The 17,528-nt window shown below is 46.1% G+C and overlaps 1 protein-coding gene across 1 annotated transcript in view; it reads right to left on the reverse strand.

Annotated features, from left to right (window-relative positions):
• Window positions 1-562: 562 nt before the first annotated feature.
• CORO2A (coronin, actin binding protein, 2A) overlaps window positions 563-17,528 on the reverse strand; it is a 19,595-nt gene continuing 2,629 nt past the window's right edge. The window contains exons 2-11 of the mRNA XM_010284532.1: window positions 14,576-14,692; window positions 9,680-9,829; window positions 8,959-9,138; window positions 8,158-8,274; window positions 6,300-6,404; window positions 5,862-5,958; window positions 3,915-4,027; window positions 2,675-2,765; window positions 2,080-2,351; window positions 563-694 (exon numbers count right to left, since the gene is read on the reverse strand). Of these exons, the coding sequence (XP_010282834.1) occupies window positions 563-694; window positions 2,080-2,351; window positions 2,675-2,765; window positions 3,915-4,027; window positions 5,862-5,958; window positions 6,300-6,404; window positions 8,158-8,274; window positions 8,959-9,138; window positions 9,680-9,829; window positions 14,576-14,692 (1,374 nt within the window). The remainder of the gene's footprint in view (window positions 695-2,079; window positions 2,352-2,674; window positions 2,766-3,914; window positions 4,028-5,861; window positions 5,959-6,299; window positions 6,405-8,157; window positions 8,275-8,958; window positions 9,139-9,679; window positions 9,830-14,575; window positions 14,693-17,528) is intronic.

Raw genomic sequence — 17,528 nt, forward strand, 5'->3', positions numbered from 1 at the left:
AGCACCAGGTCAGGGCAGCCACAGCTCTGCTTAGACACCCGGCTGTAGAGCTGAGCCATGAGGTGAGAAGGGTGCATGAGGATCACTTTGGAGCTAGAGATGCCTCTGAAGCTCAGCAGAAGAGTGGTCTCCCAGTGCAGGGGGGACAGCAGCCACAGAAGCCACGCTGCTGGGTCCAGGGGTGGGAAAAAAAGTTGGCAGCTGCCTTCAGTCTCCCATCCTCATGTTACGTGCAGGCGAAGCAGAATAGGTTGTTCCTAAAGCTTAACAAGTGGCTTCTCCAGGACCAGAAGAGCAAGATTTTCCAAAGTCTCTCACTAGCATTAATGCATGAGCTTCTGACATGAGTGAGCAAGCAAGCAAGGGGAGCCTGAAGAAGCACAGCAAGTCCAACAATAACTGTCTGGTGATAATTAGGGAAATGTGACCACCACAAGCCAGGGAAGTCCATGCTGCCTGAGGCATCAATTTTTCCCCCAGCAAAAACCCTAGGAGGAGTTATCTGCAGGAATAGTAGTCTGCTCCAGTTGCCAGGGGTGCAAAGAGCTGCAGGCCAGCACCCTCAGTAACTGCATGTGTCCATGCAGAGGTTCCTTAGCTCGAGCTCCAGCTGTTTAATTTGGACATCTCTCTGATTTACCAGCTCACGTAGTCTACGGATTTCTTCCTGTTGCCGGTAAAACATCTGCAAAAGCTGTAAGAAAAGTCACATTTTAATTCCTTTACACTAAGAAAACGCAGACATAACCTGTCAAATGCCACCAGTCCTGTCACATCACTTCTGAGAGAAACAGCATTTAAGGATGAGGCTTTCAACCAACAGACTGAGCATCAACAGTCCTCCTGCTGTCTACTAGCCTGGGCTATGAGTGCAGGTGTTTCTCAGCACCACTTAGTAATGCTACACCTGTTTAATTCAATGGAAAAGATCAGAAAAAATAACCTTAATACCACTGATCACTCAAAGAGAGCCTAGACACAGAGAGCATTTGTAGTCTGAATTCCTGGATCTGCCACATCTCCTGCTCTGACCTTGGGCAAGACCTTTTACATCTCTTCTTTCCTGTTGACCACGCTCCGTCCTCTCCAGTTGGCACTAGCACAGCCTTTCACTGTGCACACAGCAGAGCACACAGCAGAGCACCCAGCTCTGCATGGATTGCTTCTGTAACCTCGTGGTGCCAGCTCAGAAACATGCAGACTATCCTTTTTCACACCACAGCTGTGGAAATTCCTGCCCTATCAAGCTGCAGATGTTAAAATCTTGCAGAGCTCCAAAGGGGACCTGAGCACAGCTATGGGAAGGAAATTCTTCCAGGATTCCTAGAAAAAAACAAGCTGCATGTACTCAAAAATGTCCCTGAGCTGCCACTGACAGGGGGCTTGCAAATCACCACAGATATCTACCACTGTACAAGCCTTGGTTACTATACAGGGAGGTGGCTGGCCATGCCTCAAGGCAGATCACAGAGCTGCCAGGACCTTTTCTGGAGCCATTCCCAGGAGCAGGCTGCGACCAGCCACCAGTCTCAATGGCACTGCACTGACAAGTTGTCCCCCAGAAGAGAGCTGCCGAGGCAGGGGCAAAGCCAGCTTTCCCATGTCAAGGTCCACAATATGGTTAGGTGCCATGGGCCAAGAGAGCAGGGTACACCCATTCCTTCCACAGGCGTCCCTGCTGCCTCACCGCAATCTCTGAGTACAGCTGTCAGAGAAGGGTTATACTGCATAAGCCGCCTTCTCTTCTCCAGAACCTGGAGGTAACAAGGACCTCATTGTCCGCAGCCAGCAACCAGGCAGGCCTGTCCCACAAGAATGCCTAAGAAACATGAGTACTGATTGCTCTCTCCTTTCCAGACCCCATCAGCTGGGATGTTGCTGGGCCACATTTCTGCTTCCCGTGTGTCAGCCAGGGCATGCAGAGCTTCTGCCCCCACAAAGGAATGAAGAGCTCACACTGGCTCAGGTCTGCAAAATAAATCCTCCACAGGGTCTGTCACCTTGTGAACAACATGCTTTGCCAGCTGACTCTGGGCTTCTTCCCACAGCCCCAACCCTTCACCCCTGACATTCACACACCTCATTTTCAGTTTTTGGTGGTGGACACTCAAATATGTCAAAGCCGTTGGAGAGGTGCATTTGCTCATTTTTCGGCAATTTCTCCTCCACTTTCAGCTGTTTTCCACTGTCTGCAATCTCACTTGGCTTCTGCATGTCCTCCAGTGGCATCCTTCCTCCACGACCCTGGTGCTGGGTCAGGTCAGTAGTTTTCATGGATGGCTCTGGCTCAAGAAACTCTGGTAAGGAATTGACAGCTCCAGAGCCTGGTCTCAAGGATACCAGGAGAGGATCTAGGGAGGGAGGCAGGTGACAGGTTAGCACTCACAAACCACACTTAGAAATCAGCTGTAAGCAATTAATTCAAACAACCTGCAGGGACAAACATGGAGGCATGTTTGTTGACATGTTTGTCATCACATTGACTGGTGTGTCTTCCAGAGTTCACAGCAGCGAATATTTTAGCCACTGAATTATTTTAGCTTAGAGCCATATTTGTTATGCCTCTCCTTTTCCTCCCTTCCTCTTTCTCTGGCAGTTAGCAGGCCAGACAGCCAGCGGCAGCTTACCCAAGCCCTGGGGAGCTGAAGGGCTGGGGAGCTCTCCATGTGCTGACCTTTGTTAACTCCGTTCAGCCACTCTTGTGCTGTCAGTGCTGGCTGGGCTCCTGTTGTCAAGGGGTAGATGTCTTCCTGGTATGATTCCGACTGCAAGCAAACAAATGTCCAGAGTCACTGTGTCAGTGCTGGTTTGGCTTCGAGGGACCATACTGGATTGTGGAGGAGAAAGAAGTTTGCTCCACCTCAGCACAGGGAGTGTCATGAACACATACTGGCATGGACATAAAGTCTTCTCACATGCCGTAAGCCTCCCTCCTCCTCACCCCAACTCAGAAGCATTTCATCTGAAGACCTGTTTTAGTTCCTGACAATAAGGCTTTTACACATCCAGACAACAGACTGCAGGAGGTTGGTGACATAGGCTAACCCAACTCTCATGAACTCAGCATTCCTAAGGATGAATAAGGATATCCTCAGCATTCCTGAGGATACGAAGGATGGACACAAGTCACAAATCATCATCTGATCATCAGCTGACAGAAATTGGCCAAGAAGATAATGTTAGAGGAACATGCCTGATTGGCAGTTGCAATGAGCGTTAGCTCTGCTGCCTCGCTGAATTGAAGGCACTCAAGCCTTCCGATGTTTCTGGAAGTACAGGGCACAGTGCTGACATTTATGATGTACCTTTGCTCACATGGTCACATGGGAGCTACCTTGGCTAGCCACACATTGAATGACCTGGGTCATTCTCTAGCCACACCAGCTCTGAGACTTACATCTACATCACTCTCAGTGCAGTGGGTCATGTCTTAAATGCTGCAGAACAACTGTCTGTAACACACCTGCACCCACTGGGTACAGATATGGGAATTCATCATTCCCTTTTTCCCAGGGTGATTCTTCTTCCTTCCACAAGGAGATTTTCATGTCACCAAACATCATCACCAACCCCACTCTCTCTTTTGTCATTATGTCAAGCAGATGCCACCAAGGAAGTTTACAGCCTAGTTGACCTGACAGTCAGAGAAACTCCTTGTTGCACCCAAAGCAGAACAAATCAGTGAGCATGTGTTAGAAAGTTGGCCATTACACAGAGATCTAACTCTTGAGTTACCCAGCCAGGGTTTGTTGGCAGAGCTGCCGCACAAACTGATCAGCTTTGTCCCTCAGACCAAGAGAGAGAAAACCCCTTGTTCTATCTACTCTCCTGCCTCCCAGTGTTACAGAGGAGGCACTGCCCTCTTTTTCACTGATATTTGTCCCACACATGAACATGACCTGAGGTTAACTTACCCGTCGAGGCACAATCATGGAGATGGGCTCAATCAGGCTTTTAGTTGGGATCAATTTGTAGAAACGGAAAATCTCACAAGCTGACACTTCAAGGCCTCTCTTTGGCATCATTCCTGGTGGGATAGCATGAACAAAACAGGGTATAAACCTCCCTAGGAAAGTTAATGTCATCCGCCATGGAAAAAAGGTCACCAAACAACAAAAGAAGTGACAGCATCAGCCCCACAGCAGCATGGTCTGAAATCTGCACCCAAAACTGGCTCAGTGGCATAAACAACAACACTAAATTTTTTTTTTCTGTCAGGTCACAGAGTTACACATAGGGCCTGTGGTTCTCATGCTAAGCTTTCTGTTCCTTATTCATTCTCATGAGCTGCAAACAGAGTTACCAGGACTGAGCAGAACTGGCAGGTGATGCCACAGGATTTGACTATCAGGATCATCAGGAAGGGATTTCAGGACACCTAAACAACACCAGAATAGCTATATAGGTCAGGCTGAAAGCCCTTCCAGCCCAGTATCCTCACCCCAACACTGTCCCAAAGCAGAAAGGAGGGAGTGTGAAACAGAAACAGATGAGAAGGGTGTGAACATCTACTCTGTCAGTCAGCACCATTATGTTTCAGAATCACTAAGCCACACAAGGTCTCAAACTACATGGTAACCTCAGTGATTTCTCTCCCATGAGCTTATACAATCCAAAGCCTACAACCACGTCAATTCCTTTAACAAAAGAGATTGCCTCTCCTTGGAGATCTTGCTTCATGGTGCCCTACAGAAGCTTTGTTTTCTACTAATACCAAATGACTTCATTAAACAGTAGATTCTACATGAAAGACCGTTGCTCCTTACGTTATCTAAATACGAATCTAAACTCCACTCCTCTACATTATATTTTGTTTTGTTAATATTGGGAAAGAAGGTATTGTGCAATACCCTTACCAATATTTTTGATCAGCAGAAGAGATCAGGTTAGGGAATTAGATTTGATTCATTCAGGCCTTTTAAGAACACTTGTACACTTCTTTTTCATTGAATGATTTTTAAAGACACTGTGACATTAAAGTCAGGATGCTATACATTGGAAGGATTATAAAAGCTGAATAACAGAGGCATCTTCCAGTTAAGTTTTAAGTAATTTATTCCTTTTCAACAACAGTTTTTTGAAGGAGATCTGCAGGTACAAAATCTAGTGCTGCTAAATACCTGTACCAATGTCCTGGAAGAATGGGAGTGCCTGCAGGTAGTGTGCAGGGGTGGCAAATGGTCCTAAAAACATGTCAGTCTGTAGAGGAATATGACTTACAGGATAGAGCGGAGAAGATTCAAGAAAGTGCTACCAGTAGGGTCTGAGGGCTGAAAGCCAAATTTTGTAGGCTGAATGAGTTAAACACTGCGTGGAATGTGGACAGGTTAATAAGCAAGGGTCTCCAATGGAGGAGAGGTGACCTAATCACAGCAGGTCTATCTCTAAATGGGAAGTACAGGAGAAAGTAGGCAAGCATTAACAGTGAAGGCATTAAGATGTGGAGCACCCATGACTAGAGAAATCCCAGAGTAGAAACAATATCAACAGAGTTCAATGCCAAAAATCTTGGAGTAGATTCACAAAGGGTAGGGAGCATCCTCCACCTTTAAATACAGACTATCCTCCCTCCCACCTTGACCAAGTATGTGAGAGGGGATGCAGCAGAAACTGGTAAAGCTACCCAGCCCATGCTCTGCTGGTCAGAAGGATCCCTCCAAGCTGTGACCCTGTAATACCACCTGTGATATATAGGTGAGCTGGGCCAAGCTGACTGTCATGCACCTGTAAACCTGGGTGGAGACTGGAATCTGACCCACTCTCTTTTCTAAATGATATTTTGAATAGTCCTGGGCTCTGACAGCCTCTAAAACAAAGAAGTCACCATCCTCTTGTAACGTTAGACATATGCTGCCACTCACCAATTCCCTTCTGTGGTAAATGAGAACGATATTCCATCAAGTAGTTCAGGTATGGTTTCTCAGGGCTTATTTCATAGTACCGTATATTTCCATCACCCTAAAGGCAAAGAAAATAAATATAAGCCAGGCTCTGCTGTTCAGCATGAGGGTCTCAGAATAATGGCCCCATAAGCCCTACAGGGTCAAGTATGAACCAAATATTTACCCCCAAATTCCTATGTGTGAAGGCTAGGTCTCTGCAGTGTACCTCCCCACAGTAAATGTGGTATGTTTGCAGTGGAAAACATGCCTGATGCTGCAGCACCCTCAGGACCCATCCCATCAGCCCATATCCTTAGGCTAACGTGCTTCAGGAGCATCTTTGACTTCAGTCTGATGCAACACAGTCCAGGAGAAGAATCAGACAGGCCTGTATTTGCTGACATGGAAAGCACTTACCTTTCCCACAACGTAAAGCATATGCGTGTCTGAGTCATAGAAGGGAAACAGGAGTCCCGAGGAGCCATCCAGATCCTCCTCCAATAAAGGCACAGAAAGGTCATTCTGGGCAGGACACAGGAAAAGCAGACAGCTACAATCACCTGTCAGTCACCGCAAGTCAGGGACACCTTACCTGAACCCCACCTGGCAGCAGCATGTGAGCACAGCTCTATAATGATCCTACCGTGTGACCAGCTGCCCTGAGCAGAGGGCCATGCACAGACTTCTTCAAAGTTCTGTGGGTGGGAAATGGATGCTCCGTCCCTCGCTCTTGACTGAGTGCAGCACCTTAGGACGTCAGTTCCTACCACTAGAACATCTCAGGCACCTGATGACATGTAGATACGATAAGAAATGCTGCCTGACTCTAAGAAATGCTGCCTGACTCTACGTGGGCCACCAGACTTAGGGAGATGGAGGGGCTTTCAGGGCATGTCTGCATCACACACCCATTACACATGTTCCCTCACTACCTCTAGTCAAGGCAGTACTTCCACAATAGTGCACCATCCACCACAAGAACAGTCTGCATCAGCTGAACAGTCTCCACACTGCACAGTGGGAAGGTGTCCACTGCAGGGGCAAAAGCTCCCATCAGCCTTTTATAAGTAAGCCACATAGGAGAACAGAGCACATCACTCCATACACAAGGCTGGCATGTCTCATACAAAGCTGTCCCTGCTCTGCTGAAGGGACCCATGTCGGGAGGACCAACAGGGCAGAGTATGTCATCCCATGGCTGCCATTGTGGCTACTGACACATAAATATGAATTTAGCATAGGGTTAATACATACATTGTCCTGCAGAACTGCCCAGCTGCAGCCTCCAGAAAGCCAGAGCTTCTGTTCAGATGCAATAATGACATGGATGGATGTGGACCTCAAAAAGATGCTTGCTGGGCAGGTCCCGTGCCAACACCTGTCCCTAAGGAGCCTGCACAGAACTGGCCTCACAGGCCTTCCCACTGTGTTCTCAAACTAAGTGTGGCCAGCTCCTCCAGCAGCTCTGAAGACAGTGAAACCCTGATGTGAGACCCATGGTGTGTCAGACCACTGTCCAGCTTTGTGGACAGCCTGCAGACAGCAGCACAGTGCTTTGCCTACACAAAGAAGCTGTGTCCAAACACAGCCAAATGGCAAATCATAGACCAGATTTGTCTGGTACAAAGGGTGACAAGAACAACAAAGAGGCAGAAGATTGTGCTGCAACATGGTTGACACAGAGGGACAAAATGAGATGCTGACAAAGAAAAAGCATCTGACTGCATATGAGAGGGGTAGAGGAGAGTAGGGTTTTGTAAGGCTAGCAGCCGTCATGATAGGAGATCATGTCTTGGAAGTGACCAATAAGTCACTTACTACTGCAGTACTCTGCTGTCAGGAATGACCAGAAATCAAAAACACCCCACATCTTTTTCTCCACTGGGGACTTCACCCAAGTAGGCTGTGTCTAGAGCTCATTTCTCTTTCCAGTACCAGTAACAATTTGCCAGCAAGACCAGTAAGAGCTGCTTTTAAGTCAGAGCTACAATGACCACCCAAAGGTCCTTTGAATTATTTCTTCCTATAGCGGGCACCACATTCTCTTTGTTCTGGTGGGTTTCTATGCTGAAAGCTTTGAGAGCTTCTTCAGAAACTCATACTCAGTTAACAGTGTCATTGCAGTAAAACCTATCACCCATTAAGAATTTGACAAGTCACTTCTGAATTGCTGTTATAAACCTATTCTTGGGCATCTGGCAGGTGGAAAAGTTAAACTGACAGCAAAAGAGAGAAAACTGAAGCTGGTATGGTTAAGATTGCTGGTCCAACTCACTTGATCCCATAATGCAATTTGCCTATTGTTCCACCGAGATGTTCCAGTAGAGAACAGCTTTTTCACGTTTCCAAGGAACAAGACTTTATTGACTCTGTGAGACTTGTAGCTGGCTTCCTATAGGAAGAGAAAGGACACTGCATGAGTAAGACACCACCTGTTGCATAGCTACATTTCATGTTATGTGAGACCTCTCATTCAGTCACATCTGAAAGACCTGCTCAGCCTGGCTGAATTACAGTGAGCAGGATTTCATGGTGATTCGAGGAAGGCGGCCTAAACTCTTCAGGACTGTTCCCAAAAGCCCAATCAATCTCTCTAACTATTGATTCACATATTTGCAAGAGGTCAATCCGTATTAGTTGCAGGCAGGACTTTCCATGTACACAAATCTGTGCAAATATGTACGAAATGCAATCAACTTCACCTTATCAACATATACAAACTACAGGCAACAAGAATGACCCCAGCAGTGGGACAAACGTACACTTGCATCCACCTGTCCACCTGATCTCTACAAGCCCTCCCAAGACATCCTACAGAGGACTGCAGGAGGGAGCTATGAAAACAGTGCACTTCAAGAAGGGCTTCAGGGAGCAAGGAGCATGGTAGCAAGATGCAGAAACCCTGTTTTCAACAATGACAGCAAGCGTTCCATGAAAAGTAGAAGGCAATAGCACTGGTGCCTTGGGCAACATGGAGCACAGATGCATCTTCTTTAATGGCAATGAATCTACCCAGAAGAGGAAACACTCCAAGGGGTAAGATCAGCTGGACCACAAACCTCTGAACCCAACCTACTTGTAGGACTGTTCCCGCACGAGGGTCTATCAGACGTATCTTTCTGTCCCTGCAGGCTGTGGCAAGGAGACTGCCATCTGTGTTGAATGACATGGAGAGGACCACATCTTTGTGAGCATCAAGGATCTTCACCGGGTTCGAGATGACAGCCTCCTTGGTGTCAAGGTTCCAGATCATTATCTGGGGCAAAAGAATAAAAAAATCAGCCCTTTGTTGCCTGACCAATTGGTGACTTTGTGTACCCCATTCACTTCTTTCTTTCTTCTCTACATGTATAGGTCTTACGATCATAAGTGGTTGTTCTCCAGCATTTAAAATAATTTCTGGTACTAGCAGCAACATATCAGGAACACAGTGTCTGCTCAGAATGTCCAATATTCTAATTTTTTTTGCAACTACATTTTATACATAAAAATGGCCATCATCAGTGCAGATAGCACTAGCACAAGAATGAAGCCAAACAAAAGTGCATGGCATTGCATATTGTATCCAATCCAGTAAAGGAGAAGAGCAGAGTAGACTGAAGTTCATCAGAAGACTGCAAAATTAGCAAGTCCTTTTGAACATGTAGCAATGAACTTTTGCCTTTGGGGCCACCATGGAATTTCCGCCTGAAGAAGGCTTCTGAACTCTTTAGTATTATCGTACAGCTTGAAATTAAAACAAATTTCAAAACACCCTGCAAACACCTGGAGGAGAGCTCCACAGAGAACAGACCCACCTTGTAGTCATAGCCGGAGCTGAAGAGGATGTTATTAGCAGTGGGATGCCATTCAATGAGGCCCACTCTTCGAACATGCCCAAGAAGTTCCTTCTTCGGACTGGTAATGTTTCTTGTTAGCAAATGCTTGGGGATGTCCCAGATTTTAACCTGAATGGCACAGGATGGGTCTTCATGAGATTTCTAAGTCAGGAGGTAATTTGGAACTTACCAATATTGGTATTATTATTCCCTTTCTAGTGAATAGGAATGCTCCTGGCTTTATTTAATGCCAGTCCTTTAAATTAGTATCTTTACTTTTCTATGGGCCTGAAGACTTCTCTTTACCCTGTATCTTTAGCCAGCAGTTCTACCATTTTGTTTTAGCTTGGCAATCCAACCCTTATACCTAGCCAAGCTGCCAGTACAATTGTGAAAAGTTATTCCCACAGATGGTGCAGACCTTGCCTCCTAAAAAAATTGAGCAGGAACAAGCAAATCTGAAATAAACTTCACCGAAGGTTCACTGAAAATCAGAAGACATTATGGCAGTGATTGATCCAAGCAGTCATCTTCAGTGCTACCTGGTTAAAGAACAGACAACTCCCCTGGCCAGATGACAACTCTAGTACTGTTTGTCTCATAAAAAAATTGAACCAGCGTTGAACGTTTTGCAAATGATCCAGCCATTTGTCAAAGTACACAGAAGCACACCCAGGTAGCCACACCACAGATGCCCTGAGAAGAGAAACTGGGCAGCACCGCACTGAAGTCACTCAACACTGGGAGCATGCTGTCTCATAACAAGTCTACCAGCAGCCTTGAGTTCTTTTAGAAGGATACTGCATGAAGACAAAAATCCTCTGTCCTCCTAGGGTGGAATAAGACAGTAGAGGAAACCTGCAAAAGGAGCTGAACCTATGTAAGTAAAACAAAAGAGTCTTTCTCACGCTAACCCTAGAAATACAAGTATTTAGGACACTAACAGATTATTAGCCTTTTGGCTCAATGAAAATTACTATGCTTGTCAAGATTTTTCTAGGACTTAGCCTGAAGCAAAAGGCAAATGCTCTTAGAAGCAGGGAGTTCATGGAAATTAGCCACACCTGCCAGAGTCTCCCACTGTTTGGCTGATGACAATCAGACATTTCTAAGCCGAAGGAGGGCAGGCACAAATTCTGGGACCTGCTGGAAAAGATCATGAGCACCTTTCTCAACAGTGTCCACTGAGGAATCAAAGCCATCAGAAACCTAAGGACTGTGGGGTCCAGTAGCCACCAGATGAACTTCTACAGCCATAAGAGAAAGCATTATACTCTACAGCTTCAACAGCTATCACTGAAGGAATGAGGCTGAGAGAGTAGGAAAGGTGTTCACACTGAGAAGAACTGCCTAGAATGAAACATTCACTCCCCATGCTATGAAATGGTTAGTGGTAAAAGTAGGCAAAAGCCCCTGGCTGGAATCTCGGGATGCATTAAATGGCAGAAATTGCCAGTGCTTAGTGGACAGAAGCAGCAGGTCTTAGAGCCAGACCTGCCAGGCCAAGCGGGAACAACCCATGAGCAGTCGACCCTGCTTCATCTTGAAGAAAACCTGACAAAGTGAAGTAAAAGGCACAGAGTTGCCTCTCTAACCACAGGGGAGAAGATTTCCAGCAAGCTGAATTCGTACATGCCTGATGATTTGCCAAAAGGAACAGAGGGGATTAGAAGATAAGCCCTAGCCCCATACTGTTCAAATCCTCAGACCCTGGCCACTTGCATTGGCCTGAGTCCTAAGACTACCTGAAGCAGCGGTGGGAACTGGAAAGGGACTGGGTGTTCACAGAGACTATGCATCCCCTCCCTTGCCCAAAAGTACCACTCTACATGCTTCAGCTACATGGCACAAAAGATAGCTGTGGTACCACCAAGGCAAGCTCCAGAAAGATTGGTTAATGGCCAAGAAAGCTCTGAGGAATGTGGGTGATGGGAAATTTCCACCATCTTTACAGAAGCTTATGGCCTTCCTCAAAAGTTCCAGGGAGACCCAGCCCAGTAAAAGCAATCAGATGCATCCTTGCACGCAAGCCAGAATGGTGGCTTATGATAATGCTGAGAAATGGCACAGAGCACCAGGCCTTTAACGACAGATTAGGAAGGTTTTGGCTCTAATGTCCAGCCCAGTGGAAGTGGTGGACAACTCTGGGACCCTGAAAACTTCCTCAGACTTCTCTCAGGAAAGAAAAAGTGTTGCTGTAGAGGTATCCCTTGGAGTTCGTCAAATCTGAGCTCTCCAGTACAGGCCAGGAAAAGACAGACAGACATTGACCCCATGGAGTGAGGCCAACAGCAGCCACTGAGATGAGGAGGGGACAGGAGCACAGCAAATCTGAGGAGAGCTGGAAAGAAAAAAATTTGTTCAGCCTGCGAGCAAGAAGGCAAAGAAAGGTGAGCTCTTCTGGCTGCCTTTCAACTACATTGCAGGAAGGCACAGAGAAGATGGAGGTGCACAAGGAGAACACCAAAGGCAATGGACACAAATGGCAATATGAGCACTCCCTAGAGATCAGAAGAGCCCTATTTTCCCCAGAAGGGTACCCCACTCCTGGAATAAAGGCCCAGTGATGCCATGGTATCTGTAGCCCTGGAGCCTTTTCCAATTTTTTCCAACTATAAGGCTCGGAGCAACCTGATTCAACTGGCCTGCTTTGAGCAGGGCTTGGACTAAGTGACCTCCATGGGTCTAGCTACCAGGTACCAGGGAAGACAGTCACACTAAGAAACAGTCTGCTGTCCTCACTACTTAGAGGGGAGGGAAGAGTTGTCCCTACACTGTGTCACTGTGCAGGGGATCCCTAAGATCCCAGTGCCTGGTGTCAGGATGACGATGGGGCAGTAGTACCAAAAAAGAGAGTACAATCCCAAACAGAAAGAATTCTTAGACAACTTTTGGTGCTGAGACTTGTGACAAGCTCAGTGTTTCCATTCTTTAGCCTGGAGAATGATCCAGTGCCAGGTTTCAGTAGGAAATTGTAGAAGAAAGCGGACAGAGAGCAGCCCTTGTGCATAGACCCCAGGGTGTTGTTGGACAACAGAATAAATACGACACAGCAGCATGCCCTGGCAGGGATGAAAGCTAGCAGCATCCTGGCCTGAAACAACAGGAAGATAGCTACTAGATCAAGGGAAGCTATTTTCCCCTTTACTGAGCAATCTTTAAACAACAGCTGGAATACTGCATCCAGTTTTGCACCTCTCAGTGCAAGAAAGATGCTGATAAACTTAAGTGAGTCCAGTGGAGGCCACCAGGATGCTCAGGAGGATGCAGCACTTGCCCTGTGAGGAGAAGCTGAGGGAGATAGCTTTGATCAGACTGGAGGAGAGACAGCTTCAGGGCAAACTCATAGAAGCCTTCAATACTTACAAAATTACTAGGAAAATAATGCCTGGCTCTGATTTAAAGTGCAGGGTGGGAGGACAGGATACAGCAGTGAAGATACAACTACTCTGGGGAGGTTCTGACAGCATATAAGGAAAAAATTTTCCCATGCAAGTGGTAAAGAAGAGGAACAGGTTGCCCAGGGAGGTGGTGAAATCCCTATCCTTGGAGGTTTTCAAGACTCAGTTCCACAGACCTGCACAGGAGATGGGGGTAGAGACCAAGCTCCCTTTCAACATGAACAGTTCTGTGATTCTGTAACTACAGCAGGAAGTTCCAAAGCTTGTGCTCATTCCTCATCTGAGGCTCAAAAGAGAGGTCATGGTGGTGCCTTCCTGCCACAAGTCCTTTCTGAGACAGCACGAAAACCTGGTATATGGGTTGGAAGATAAAATGAAATCCTCACAGGCAGCCCAGAAACTGAAAGAAACCTTCAAAAAAGATGTGAGTATCCAAAGAAGCAAAAGGAAGTCACTGAACAGGAAGGACAAGGCAAAGAGCCCAGATTTCCAATTCAAGAGTGATTTTTGGCAGAGATGAAATGGCAGAGGGTGTGCACCAAGCCAGGGCTGCAGAAAATGACATGGGAAACTTCCCTGATGCTGTGTGGCAGAGGGTGAATAATACGCTGTGAGACAAAACATATGTGGGATCTCTGGAAAAAAGCACAGTAGTTAGTCAGATGTCCTCACTATCACAGAAGCCAACATCACACTTTTGACAGGGCATGGAAAGCAACCTACAAGTGGGTAGATATGGGCTAAACTGTCCCTTACAAACATGAATTGAATCTTCCAATTCCTAAGTAGTCTGCATCTTCACTGAAGTGAAACATGTGACTGCATCTTAATTATACTAACTTCAGCCAATCCAGTTGTTGCCTAAAACTTAAATCTGATGTGATATATTTAGTATCTTTTTATAGGTTTGCATTAGCATGAACTTTTGCATCTCTGGAGTCTTTCTGTGGTTTCAGTAGGAAAATGCCCATTTCATTTATGCCTTTTGCAGAACAGTATGACACAGATTCCTCAGCTACCCCATAACTGATCCAGCACGACTTTCCAGAGTAACTGAGTGCAGGAACAAGCTCAAACTTGCTCTGCAGGGAATTAATCTGAAATAGCTGTTCCAGATTATGCTACATTGAAGCTTTTATTCTAAAGTAAAGGAATAGTTTCATAGTAATTAAACTTGAATAGTTAATCCATTTTAAATTCATATTATGTTTTTCTCATGGAAACACACACAAAAATACGCAAGCCCCCACAAAACAGATCTTCCTCCTCACACTGATTTTGTCACATCATCTGGAAGGGGTCACATAGGTCTGACCTCAAGAGAAAGACAGGAATCTTATTCTCACCTGACTTTTTTATAAGTATATATATGCTTTCATATCTCATCCATAGGCCTTCTGGTTTCTTTTCTATTTCTTTCCCCAAAAAGCACATTAGCCAGGTAATAATGCAGAGTGTAAGCTCATAAACTTACTGTGGCATCTTCTGAACATGAAGCTATTACAAAGTCATTGAAGGGGTTCCACTTGATGTCCAGAACACTCCCTTTGTGCCCACATATTTTGGGATAATGTGGGTCGAGCTTGCCTGTCTGGAAAAAACAAGTATCATCAAACCTAAGGTAAGCCATGGAATTACAGTACATTTTCAAGGAAGATCCAAGCCACCTCCAGCAAGAAACCTCATTCTGCTTGTTGTGCTCCAAATATCCTGGGTGCTCTCTATCTGCTGAGAATGGGTTTTTGCTGTCCCTGCAAAGCAAGTCTTGATGATACCACCAAAAAGAAAAGAAAGAAGGGCTCAGGCCTTCCTAAGTACACACTGCTATCAAGAAATCTATACTCATAAAGTATATCAAGATATCAAGAGATCTATACTCATATAAATCAGTCTCATTTGCACAGTCTGAAGTTAGAAGACAGTATTTGGTTCAGACACCAGAATAAAATTTAGAGGGAAAACACATAAATTAGTTTAATCTTCCACATTTTTAAAAGATCTTGGGGAAAAACAAGCAGAATCTCTTTCAGAAGACATTTCTTATAAGCAGGAAAAGAACGGTTTAGCTTTTATTTTTAGCCTCACCTGCTAGCATTTATTCTACTTTTTAAGCAAAAAGATATTTGTGACACAGATTACAAATGCAGTTTTTCTTTCAACAAGCTACCTGTTTCTCTCTGAAGGTGTTCAAATCCAGCCATTCACTGGATTCAATCAGTATTCCGGACTTTCAAAAAATGCCATGTTTGGGTGGCATCTTCACTGGTAAAAATCCTGCACAAAGTGCACTGAGGAGTACTGAGGGCCTTGCGCCACAGGGGGGCTGTGTTGCATCAGGATAAAGCCATACTGCAGACAGTCTCTGCTACAAAGTCAAGTCGGTATATTTATTATGTGCTAAGAAGGATACTGGGGAATTTATTAACATTGGAGTAGCACGTGCTTCTCCTTGTCAGGAGTAGACGTATGGGGATCTCCAGGAACCACCTTGCATCCCAGACAGGGAATCTGTCCAAGAGCAAAGATCAGTCACCAAAGGAAAGGGACATGGTGGCAATCTTGTGATGCTTACCTGTTTACTTTTATCCCACCTAGAAGAATCATAAATCAAAACGAATGCAAATGCATACTCTCCTGGAAAGCAGACAGTTGTGTTGGTGTAATCCCTGCACCTCTCCATGAGTGGGCCTTAAAAGCGCACAGCAGAGGGGAGTCAGCCCTAACCTGGATATGGCTAGGATGTAATTTTCCCAGCCTTGAAAATTTGTGCGGTTTTGAATGCAGAGCAGGACACAATGTGTAACTATTCTGGCTTCACTGGAAAGTTTGTCACATAGACTGGGACTAACCTGCTTTAAACTGAACACCCAGAGGGCTTTGAAATGTAAAAGACTGTGCTTTCTTAGACTACAGTCCAAAACAATTCCCTTTTATAACAGCGACAATACAAAGTGACTTGGGAAGGCAGAAGAGAGATAAAAGGCCTTTAATAAGCAGCGTTCCCCCGCCCACGGTGTCCTTTTGCAGGCTTCAGGGCTTGGTTTCAAGCTGGCAACTCAATGGGCTGGGCAGCCAGCTCCACAGGGATCCCTTGATCCCTATGGGAACTCCGTCTGTCCCCTCCCAGAGCTGGCTGCCTGTCTGTTCCCCGCTCCATTTGGGAGACTCCCAGGCTGCCCTGAGCCTGCTCTGCCTCCCCCATCCTGCAAGGCTCTCCTACCCTACGTTCCCAGCAAGCTCAACTGGCCCTGGAAAAGGAGCCCTTGCCCTCCCAGTCACCAGACCCACCTGCCCCTGCAACCCTGCAGCCCTGGGGCAGAGCATGAACTCCCAGGGTGCCAACAAACATACATGGCAAGTAGGGCTGTTGGTCTCAGACACACATCTGCACGTGGAACTAAAGCCCTTCATGTGCAGGGGAAATTTCATTCCATAGACCAAAAACTATTTCAGTAACTAGATGTGTTGAGGTACCTGACTTCCACAGTTACTTGCAGAGCTTGAAAATTAGTAATTTTTCAACAACTCGCTTTCTAAACTCCCAGCATTTTTTGAAAATAGCCAAACTCGGAGTTTCTTAACAAAGACCACTTCTAGTGGAACTGCTGTTAAAACTCTCCCAGCAGATTTGTACAGAGTAGGTAACGATGAGATGAGTCAGCCCCACTTCTCAGGTGTTCTCCAAAGGGCACTAACACAACTTGTCACCACAGCACAGCACTCACATATGGTGCCAGTTAGGTAAGGCCTGAAGGGTCATCACAGGTTTCATTTCATAATTCTTGACCCCAGTGAGAAGGGAGCAGGGTTTGTGTCTAGGAGGTCTACACAACCACACATGTCCTCTCTTTCACACCTGGTGCTGACACATTGAAAGACTAGAGACTGCAAAGCCTTGGACATGGGTACCTCCCTGTCTCTCAGGACTTCGTTCTTGTTTTGCTATCCCTTTGCTTTATGCTGCAAAGGAAGAGACAGATGCAGTCTCAACCAAGTCTGGTCATCAGAGAAGAAAAAGGCAAGACTTTGTCTTTCAAAGGAAGGCCACAAAATTGCTGTCTGAGTCAAGATCCTTCCTTGGCATGCAACGCATGCACTTCCCCACGCCTGTGTCAGACACCAATCTACACCCAGGCCACACTGTGGGAAAGCAGCTCATCTCCCAGTTACAGTCACTGAGCCCATCTCTGCTTGGACTTGAAAGATTTACAAAGACATTCAGTCTGTTCTGGGCACCAGGCAGCCCCTATGGCCACAGCCACTTCCCTCCCTGGTGAGATGTGCTGCCATTCCACCCAGCTAGCTTCAACGGCAGTTCATGAGGACCTAACTGGTATCCTGCAACAGACCATTCTCAAAGTGCTGGCAAATATTCAACTGATTCCTCTTCAGGTTGAATGCAAAGCCCTACTGAAAGGAGGATATTT

The sequence above is a fragment of the Phaethon lepturus genome, unplaced genomic scaffold (assembly GCF_000687285.1).
Source record: "Phaethon lepturus isolate BGI_N335 unplaced genomic scaffold, ASM68728v1 scaffold13573, whole genome shotgun sequence".
Lineage (NCBI taxonomy): Eukaryota > Metazoa > Chordata > Aves > Phaethontiformes > Phaethontidae > Phaethon > Phaethon lepturus.